This window comes from Artemia franciscana, chromosome 7, assembly GCF_032884065.1.
Source record: "Artemia franciscana chromosome 7, ASM3288406v1, whole genome shotgun sequence".
NCBI classification, from domain to species: Eukaryota; Metazoa; Arthropoda; class Branchiopoda; order Anostraca; family Artemiidae; genus Artemia; species Artemia franciscana.
Window position 1 is genome coordinate 39007764 of NC_088869.1, and position 11063 is coordinate 39018826.

The window sequence follows — 11063 nt, forward strand, 5'->3', positions numbered from 1 at the left end:
GACAGGGCTAATTGTTCGTAACTGTTGGACTTCGGGTAATTGTTTGGTATTCTCTTTCTTTTTTTGATCTTTTTACATCGAACGGATTGTCGCAGGTGCTTAGGACAGGGTAATTTGTTCGGCTAACCGGCTAATTGTTCGGTATTCTTTTTCTTTTCTACCGATGCAAGATGTCTTGACGGCCTTTCAACTTCTCAATCCCCCCCCCGCGTTTATATATGACATCATATCCTAATTTCAGGGTAATCAATGTAGCACTGGCGGATCTAGGAGGACCGGGGGCAGGCCCCCCAAGATTTTTCTGGTACACTCTTTCACTGTTTTTTTCTTTATTTACTATTTTTTTAGAATACATTTGTCAATTTGGTCAATGATTGAAACCTTTGTCACATTGTCCCCCCCAAGATTTGGCTCATTTGCGCCCTTGTCACATTGGGCCTCCCAAATATTTTGCCCTAGACACGCCCTTGCATTGTAGCCAGAACCGCTGAAAGGTAAAAATGTGATCCTAGGAGCATGATTCTTGCAGTCCCAGTAGAAAAGGCTCAAATAATGCAAACAGTCCACAAGAAACGGAGGCTTAATGCAGATATTTTTTGCTATAAAAAATATCTTGTTATCGATATATATAAATATAAGTTGTCTGTCCGTTACGCCAGATTATATCTTATCTATATATAAAAATGAAACTAAACTGAAAAGCAAACTGATACTAAAAATGTAGAAACTGGAAATTGCATAAATATTTCTATATATTTTGACAATAGATTAAAGTAATTCGAAATCCTTATAACAGATATTTATAATTTGAGGTTTATTATAAATTGTTGAGTGTTAGCATGCTTGGCACGTAAAGTTTTTTCTAACAGTCAATATTAGAATGAACACTGACAAATTGAAAAACATTGAAAAAGATAGAATGTTACCAAAAAGCAAAACCAGGCTTGCGGTTCAAAGAGAAATGGCCAGATTAAGAATGTGCAATTTACGTCAACGAAGGCGTGTCGAGGAACTACCAGAGCAACGCGAAACCAGACTTGCTTCTGAAAGAGAAAGTAAAAAAGAAGGCGTGCCGAGGAATCACAAGAACAGCAATAAAACAGGCTTGCGGCTGATGAGAAAGTATGAAAAGAAAGCGTGCCGAGGAATCACAAGAGCAACCTGAAAATTATCGCCTGGCATTCAGGTACAGCCCAGTCGATGATTATAGTAGATGTGTTCAAATCGGGACTATGTCTAAAATTTGTCCCTATTGCAAGGCCTTGAAATTCAATGGTGAAACAATGGGAATGTGTTGCGCCTCAGGAAAAGTTAAACTTCCTCTATTGGCTGCACCACCGTCAGAATCTAAGCGTTTTTTTTTATCACAGATCAGAAAATATAACTCATGTTTCCAAATGACGTCGTTTGGTGCCCAAATCGAAAATCCAGATCAATTTATGCCTACTTTCAAAGTAAAAGGGCAAATTTATCATAAAGCACGGTCCCTTCTACCATTCTCAGGCGAGAATCATAAATTTTTACAATTGTACTTCATCAGTGATAGAAATTCTGAATTGAATGCACGTTGCGAAATTTCTCCCAACGTTGAAAGGACAATCGTTTCCCAATTGCAACATCTTTTCCACGAAAATAATATTTTAGTGCGTCTGTTCAAAACAGCCATCGATTTGATGCCTACTGATACGCATAAAATTGTTATTTCCGCTGACAAAACGCCTCCTGGCCAACATGTGCGTAGATACAATGCTCCAACTATCGTCGAAGTGGCAATCGTTATGGTCGGTGATCAGTTTTTACCTCGAGATATTATTCTTCATAAGCGAAACGCTCAGTTGGTAAGAATTGCTGAAACTCATCGATGCTACGATGCCCTACAGTATCCTATCATTTTTTGGGATGGAGCCGACGGCTATCACTTTAATATTAAATTGATGAATCCAGCCACTAATAAAGAAATGAATAAGAAATGCAGTGCAATGCATTATTATTCCTATAGACTAATGATTCGGCAGGATGAAGAGAATTATATTTTAAAATGCCGTCAATCGTTTCACCAATATGTCGTTGATATGTATGCAAAAATTGAATCAGAACTTTTGCTATATATCCGCCTGAACCAGACCAAGCTCCGCTCTGAACAATACATTCATTTGCGAGATGCAGTTATAAATGACGGTAATACCACAAACGTTGGAAGATTAACGATTTTACCTTCGTCATATGCTGGCAGTCCCCGTCATATGCATGAATATGCTCAAGATGCTATTGCGTATGTTCGTCTCTATGGTCGTCCAGATTTATTTATTACATTTACATGTAATCAATCTTGGGACGAGATACAGCAGCTTTTTCTTCAAGGACAATCGGCGGTTCATAGACATGACATTACGGCCCGTGTCTTCCGACAAAAGTTGAAATCACTGATAAACTACATAGTAAAACATGAAGTGTTTGGGTCAGTGCGATGCTGGATGTACTCAATGGAATGGCAAAAACGAGGTTTGCCACACGCACATATACTAATCTGGCTACATAATAAAATTACGTCTAACGAAATTGATGATGTGATTTCCGCTGAAATACCTGATGAAAATATCGATAAGGGGTTATATGATGTTGTTGTAAAAAATATGATACATGGACCTTGCGGTGCATTGAACGAAAATTCACCATGCATGGCCAAAGGAAGGTGCACCAAGCAATATCCTCGACTTTTAGTATCCAACACAATTACTGGCAATGATGGTTACCAACAATATAGAAGAAGATCTACTGAAGATGGCGGTAAAACAGCAATAATAACGAAGCGTAACGGTACCACCATCGAAGTAGGTAACCAGTGGGTTGTTCCATATTCCCCATTATTATCAAAAACATTTAATGCACACATAAACGTTGAATACTGTAACTCCGTAAAGACAATCAAATACATATGTAAATACGTCAACAAAGGCAGTGACATGGCAGTTTTTGGCTTGCAGTCCGAAATCAAAGATATCGACGAAATCGTACAATATCAGGCTGGAAGATACATAAGCAGTAATGAAGCTGTTTGGCGAATTCTTTCATTTCCGATACATGAACGTAGTCCAGCTGTTGTTCACTTAGCGGTACATTTACAGAATAGTCAACATGTTTATTTCTCGGACACCAACGTGCAACAAAGAGCCCTGAATCCACTGGATACAAAGTTAACTGCTTTCTTTTCGCTATGCAAAATGATTCTTTTGCAAAAAAACTGCTGTATACTGAAGTGCCTTCGTATTACACGTGGAATACTAAAAATAAAGTATTTGAACGTCGAAAACAGGGTAAGTCAGTGGACGGCCAACCTACGATCTTCAAAGATACCACGATAGGAAGACTCTACACCGTTCACCCCAATCAACATGAATGCTTCTTTCTACGCCTGCTTTTGGTGAATGTACCCGGTCCGACGTCCTTTGAGTATTTGAGAACTATAAACGGTACTATACATGACACTCACCGTAGTGCATGCCAAGCTCTGAATTTATTGGAGAATGACCAACACTGGGATAACTGCATCAATGACGCGTGCGAAACGTCAACTCCAAGTCAAATTCGTGCATTGTTTGGCATTATACTAACAACTTACTCTCCATCAGCTCCTACAGAGTTATGGGAAAAATATAAATCAAAAATATCCGAAGATATACTCCATCGAAAACGAATAGAGACGTCAGATATGACTTTTGATTTTACATCAGAAATTTATAACTACACTTTAGTTATTATAGAAGATTTGTGCGTATGTATGGCAAACAAACCTCTTCAGGATTTGGGAATGCCTTCACCTAATCGTACCGCTCCTGTTTCGGCATGTGTAGAATTGGATCGTGAACAAAGTTACAGTACGAGTGATCTATTGTCGTATCTACAAAATAACATTTCCAAGTTAACGTCAGAACAAAAAGACATTTATGATACGATAATGCATTGTGTCGATAACAACGTTGGAGAAATTTTCTTTTTGGATGCGCCAGGAGGTACTGGTAAAATGTTTGTGATAAAACTGATTCTGGCATCAATTCGATCAAAAAATGATATAGCGTTGGCAATCGCGTCGTCCGGAATAGCCGCAACGTTGCTGCCCTGTGGAAGAACTGCTCATTCCGCTTTGAAATTGCCTCTGAATTTGCATTCTACAGAAACTCCCACGTGCAATATTTCCAAATCATCTGGGATGGGTAAAGTATTGCAGCAATGCAAACATATTATTTGGGACGAGTGCACAATGGCACAGAAAAATCGCTCGAGGCTCTGGATCAACGTTTGAAAGATTTGCGAGGGGATTCGAAACCCTTTGGCAGCACATTAATGTTGCTTGCGGGAGATTTCAGGCAAACATTACCTATAATACCTAGATCAACCCCTGCAGACGAAATGAATGCTTGCCTGAAAAATTCTAATTTATGGGCACACGTAAAAACAGTAAAATTAACTACAAATATGCGTGTCCGATTGCAAAACGATGACTCTGGTCAAACATTTTCATATCGATTACTGGCAATTGGAAACGGAAAGCTCCCAGTAGACTCAATTTCAGGACGTATACAACTACCTGCTGAATTCTGTAATTTAGTGACGTCCAAAAATGAATTGATTGAAAAAGTATTTCCGAATATTCTAAACAATTATAAAAATAATGAATGGCTAATTGAAAGAGTGATTCTTGCGCCCAAAAATATAGACGTCCACGAAATCAACAATATTGTTTTGGCCAAGATTCGAGACCAGGCAGTCCTTTACAAGTCAGTCGACACAGTTTTGGAACCAAATGAGGCGGTTAATTATCCATCTGAATTTTTAAATTCCGTGGATCTTTCAGGGTTTCCACCACACGTGCTACAACTAAAAATAGGCGTACCAATAATACTGTTAAGAAATATCAACTCACCAAAGCTTTGCAATGGCACGCGACTTGCCGTAAAAAAAAACAATGGAAAACGTAATAGAGGCCACAATCTTGACAGGGCCTTTTGAGGGTGAGGCTGTTCTTATTCCTCGCATTCCCATGATTCCAACGGATCTGCCTTTTCAGTTTAAAAGATTGCAATTCCCAATTCGATTAGCATTTGCAATCACCATCAACAAAGCTCAAGGTCAATCATTAGAAAAATGTGGTATTGATCTTAATACTGATTGTTTTTCCCATGGACAATTGTACGTTGCATGTTCGAGGGTCGGTAAACCTGACAATCTATTTATATGCAGCGACAATTGGACAGCGAAGAATGTTGTATATTCGCAAGTTTTACGCAGTTAATTTGTATTGTATCTATCTATCTATCTATCTATATAAAAACGAGTTGTGTGAATGCATATTTGTTTGTTTGTAAAAAGAGTGTTTGCATATGACGTCTTTACTAGTACATAAGGCTTTGTATATGCACAGACAATGGGAAAGCCAAGAATGTTGTATATTCGCAAGTTTTACGTAGTTCAAAACACATATATAAATTTATCTATATTCATAGGTGGTACACAGGGACACAACTACAATGGCGCGTAACTAATATGGCGCGTAACGACTTACGCGCGCGGGGGGGGCTTAGGTAGGGGTGCGAAGCGCCCCCACCAACTAAGTGTTGGGGTGGCTAGTAAAAAATATATTTTTGTTATAAGATATATATTATAAAAAGATGGCCAGTTTACAACCTTTTTTAAAAACCCCTAGATTTTAGATTTTTTTTTTATAATTTCACTTCACAAATCCAAAATTTTTTTCTCGATAGTTATATGTAATAAAAATATATTGCATGTAATGTGTAAATGATATTATATGTAAATATGATTAAAAATATACTCCGATTAAAAATATACTCTGCCACTGTATTCGAAACTTGGTCATACTTAATAGCCTTCTTCCCTCTTGCCTTATCATTAGCAAACTGTCAAAGGTTCAATTCGGATCATGATTGGTATATTTAAATTTGATTATATATTTCATATTTATCAAAAGGCTCAATTGCCTATCAATTTACTTTTATTGTGTTAGATTTTCTCTCTGTATTTGCTTTGAACCTTTGTGATAAAAGGGTGTGAAGTGAAGCACTTGGGCCCATGCCTGTTGCAACTTCCACTGCCCCAATTTGCATATAAGGATATGATTTTGCATATAAGGATATGTACGTCCTTTGACTCACTAGTGTTTTTATTATTAAACTTGTTTTGCTGATTCAATTTCTGAATCCATTTTAGGAACTAACATCCGGAGTGGTTAAACTTGTGGCCGAACATGGACACCTACTGAAGGAAGTAAAAGAAGAACGAGAAGAAAACGCTCCAGCTCCTTTGGAAAACGGGGAAGTGAGTAGATCATACGTAGCCATACTCTTCCTAGTCCTACGTATAACGGACTTATGGGTGGGTTTAGGTCGTTCTAAATAATATGCTTTACGTAATGTCAGTAAATATCTTGTAAATTTAGACTATTTGCCTTATTTTATTCACCTTATTTTACCTTAATTCACCTTATTATCATCCACCTCCTTTGCAAATACTTTTAAACTCGGCTTGATCTGATATAACAGAGGGCCTTTTTTGTAGCCAAGACTAGGCCTCGCTGAGGGAATCCATTTGAACCATAAATTTGAATAAACAAAACGTATTTTCTTCGTATGTCATTGCAAACATAGTAAAAGGTCATATTTTTTACATATTTTACATACATTATATTTTTTACATATTTTATGTGAGTTTTTTTTATCCGTTAATTCGGAAAAATAGAAAAAATGAAGTAATTTTAACTTACGAACGGTTGATCAGATCTAAATGAAATTTGATGTTTGGAAGGATATCGTGTCTCAGAGCTTATTTTAAATTCCGACCAGATCCGGTGACATTGGGGGGGGGGGAGTTGGTAGGGGAAAACCTAAGATCTTGGAAAACACTTGGAGTGGAGGGATCGGGATCAAACTTGGTGGGAAAAATAAGCACAAGTCCTAGATACATGATTGACATAACCGGAACGGACCCGCTCTCTTTGGGGTAGTTGGGGGGGGGGGTTAATTCTGAAAAAATAGAAAAAATGAGGTATTTTTAACTTATGAACGGGTAATCCGATCTCAATGAAATTTGATATTTAGAAGGATATCGTGTCTCAAAGCTCTTATTTTAAATCCCGACCGGATCTGGTGACATTGGGGGAGTTTGGGGGGACCCTAAAATCGTGAAAAACGCTTAGATTGGAGGAATCGGGATTGAAACTTGGTGGAAAAAATAAGCAGAAGTCTTAGATACGTGATTTACATAATTGGAACGGATCCGCTCTATTGGGGTGGGGGGGGGGGGGGGTAATTCTGAAAAATAGGAAAAAATGACTTATTTTTAACTTACGAAGGAGTGATTGGATCTTCATGAAACTTCATATTTAGAAGGACCTCGTAATTCAGATCTCTTATTTTAAATCTCAATCGGATCCAGCGTCATTGGGGGGGGGACCGGAAATCTTAGAAAATACTTAAAGTGGAGAGATCAAGATGGAATTGGATGGGAAGAATAAAAACCTGTCTAAGATACGTGACTGACATAACCGGACCGGATCTGCTTTCTTTGGTGGAGTTGGGGGGGGGGTAATTTGGAAAAATGAGGTATTTGTAACTTATGAAAGGGTGACCAGATCTTAATGAAATTTGATATTTAGAAGGATTTTATGCTTTAAAGCTCTAATTTTAAATTCCGACCAGATCCTGTGACATTAGGGGGGGTTGGAGGGGGAAACCGGAATTCTTGGAAAACGTGAAAATTGAGGTATTTTTATCTTACGAATAGGTGATCGGATCTTAATGAAATTTGATATTTCATTTGATATATTCATGTATCAGAGCTCTTATTTCAAATCCCGACCAGATCTTTTGACATTGGGGGAGTTGGAGGGGGAAATCTTGGAAAACACTTGGAGTGGAGGAATCGGGATGAAGCTTGGTGGATAGAATAAACAAATGTCCTTGATATGTGATGACGTAACCTTACTGGATTCGCTGTCTTTAGGGGAGTTGGGGGGAGGGGTTCAGTGATTTGGCGAGTTTGGTGCTTCTGGACGTGCTAGGACGATGAAAATTGGTAGGCGTGTGAACAAAATTGACCGCACAAATTGACTTGATTAAGTGGTTTTCACAGATTCGACCATGTGGGGGGCTAAAGGGAGAGGAAAAATTAGAAAAAATGAGGTATTTATAACTTACGAGTGGGTCATCGGATCATAATGAATTATTGTATTTAGAAGGACATCGTGACTCAGAGCTCTTATTTTTAATTTTGACCGGCATTAAGCCTCTTATTTTCCTTTTAAATCAATCTATTGATTCTTAGAATTTTGTTAGAGCTCATACCATATGAGCTCTTGGCTCTTAGCTCTTCTTGCCTCGTCACAAGTGTCATATGAGCTCTTAGCTCTTGTTCACTAATACTGGGAAATCTGGCTCATCCTTCATGGAAAGATCCTTCCACGTAACCTCCCCTGCCATAAAAATCCCCCTCTTCCGAAAAATGTTTGTATACTTCCCAGTAATCAAGACTATATGTAAACAGTGGGCAAAGTTCATAGCTTATAGTCCTTTCTTTGAGGACTCTCGGGGTCAGGTCATCCTCAATGACATAGCCACTAAATCTCTCCACTATGCTGAACTAAATGACTGTCTCAAAATTTTGATCGGGCGACTTTGGGCGTGGGAGGGGGCTAGCAGTGCTCCAATATTTTTCGTCACTTAAAAAGGCAGTAGAACATTTGATATCCGATCAAATAAGCCCATCCCGATCTTGTAGGATCACTGGTTTGATACAATCGCCCCTAGGGGAAACAAACAAATAAACACGCATCCGGGATTTTTTTTCTGGCAAAAGTGCAAAATTCCACTTTTTTGTATATAGAAGCTTGAAAGCTCTACATTAGGGTTCTCTGATATGCTGAATCCGATGGTTTTATTTTCATTAAGAATACTTGATGTTTTAGGGGTAGTTCAAAAATTGGGCAAATTCTCAGGCTCATAACTTTTGATGGGTAACATTAAACTTAACTTGACGAATTGTTATATATTTTGAAATAAGCATCGAAATTCAATTCTGTTGATGTATCTATTGTTATCAAGACTCTGTTTCACAGAGCTTCAGTTACTATTGAGCCGAGTCGCTCATTACTTACAGTTCGTTACTACGAACTGGTTGAAACGTCTAGGACTGAATACTTGAACTACTGATTACTGAGTGCTGAGTGCTGAGGACTGAATACTTGAACTGCTGATTACTGAGTGCTGAGGACTGAATACTTGAACTGCTGATTATTGAGTGCTGAGTGCTGAGGACTGAATACTTGAACTGCTGATTACTGAGTGCTGAGTGCTGAGGACTGAATACTTGAACTGCTGATTACTGAGTGCTGAGTATTTTTTTTCGATATCTATTTGATATCGATATTTTTATATTTGATTAATATTCGATATTTATATTCGATTGATATTCGATATTTTTCGATATCGTTATCAATATGCATGTTTCGAGACATCTATTTGGAAAAGTTTCCTTGAAGGGGCTGTTGTATATGAGCTGTTTGTTCTTTCTCATTTTCTCCTTTATAAACTGTTTTGTTTGTGTATCCAAGCTGTTTAGAATTGATTTGGTTGATTGATTTGGTTCAACGGTTTTCTTTGCGTAGCCAAGCTGTTTAGAATTGATTTGCTTGATTGATTTGGTTCAACTGTTTTGTTTGCGTAGCCAAGCTGTTTAGAATTGATTTGGTTGATTGATTTGGTTCAACTCTTTTGTTTGCGTAGCCAAGCTGTTTAGAATTGATTTGGTTGATTGATTTGGTTCAACTGTTTTGTTTGTGTAGCCAAGCTGTTAAGAATTGATTTGGTTGTCTTGCCATAATTTGCAGAGCTCGGATAAGCGATCTGACTAAATAACAGGAAACTAAAAGATGATACCTATTTCCATGGGAATCTTAGAAAAACCATATAATTTTCGTGTTTTGTGCTTGAAATATTCAGTATTAGTAAAACTTGCATCATTAGAAAGGGTCTCCTTTGTTTTTTCGATTAAAAGTAGCAGAATTTTCTTTTAAAAGTTCGGGAAGGGGCATCCCCTAAGATGTTCTAGCATACCTTCTAGGAAAGTTTTAAATATTAGCTCAAGTGAATTATCGTTTAAGCAATTTGGCTGCATTGGGAGTTCCTCTTGGTACTACCCGCTTTGATGGGCAAGTTTGGAGAAAAGGGGACGTAAGATTTCACTGTCTTTTAAGAAAAGGTTCCAAGTGAAATCACAAATGCGCTATAACGGTGTAATATATATAATACTGATAATATAATGTAAACTTTCGATAATGGCTAGTCCTCTGGAAAGTTCGTTAATAGACCCTTGGTCTTAGTGACCATCAGCCTACAAGACAGGAAGGCTAAGGCTCGCAAAACAATATTAAGTTTTTGCAACGCCTTAAGGTAGTCTATATATTAAACTTATGAGTGGAAATTGGTACAGTCATAAATATATAATCAAATTTAATTAACTATTTTTATTACACAATCGTTTATAATTAGCTAATTTTGGTAACTCTCAACTCTGAAAGCAGTCGTGTAATGCTGTACAACGGGTAACTGAAGCTATTCTACCTAGTAAGTATTTTCACTATAAATTCAGCAGGTCTCCAACCTTCAAAAAATAGTATACTAATATTTTTTATTATTATATTGTTTATTATATTATTCATTATTAATACAACGCAAAAAGCTTTCGTATATCACGCATAGCTACAAATAACAAAACACGTCGATTACCAAAGCAAAAGTAAACAAAATACGAGTTAAACAAAATACGATTACAATGAGTAAAAAATCAATGCTTCGTATTTCAAATATGAGACGGGGATTCTTATATTCTTACTGGTAAAAAGCATTACTAGGTAGTAAATTCTTAAATTCAGCAAAATTTTCAGAATATGCAACGTCATCTGGAAGATGGTTCTAGCGGTTACAAACTCGAGAAATAACACTGTTCTGGCCAATTTTTCTATTCACTTCTGGAGGTCTCATCGTGCCACATTT

The 11063-nt window shown here is 37.4% G+C and overlaps 1 protein-coding gene across 4 annotated transcripts in view; it reads left to right on the top strand.

Moving 5' to 3' along the window:
• Positions 1–11063, top strand: part of LOC136029257 (uncharacterized) — a 113786-nt gene that overhangs the window by 63735 nt on the left and 38988 nt on the right. For 3 of the 4 annotated variants that reach the window (XM_065707491.1, XM_065707494.1, XM_065707492.1), the window contains exon 3: positions 6226–6333. The exons of the other annotated variant lie outside the window; for it this stretch is intronic. In XM_065707491.1, the coding sequence (XP_065563563.1) occupies positions 6226–6333 (108 nt within the window). The remainder of the gene's footprint in view (positions 1–6225; positions 6334–11063) is intronic. 4 annotated transcript variants of the gene reach the window in all.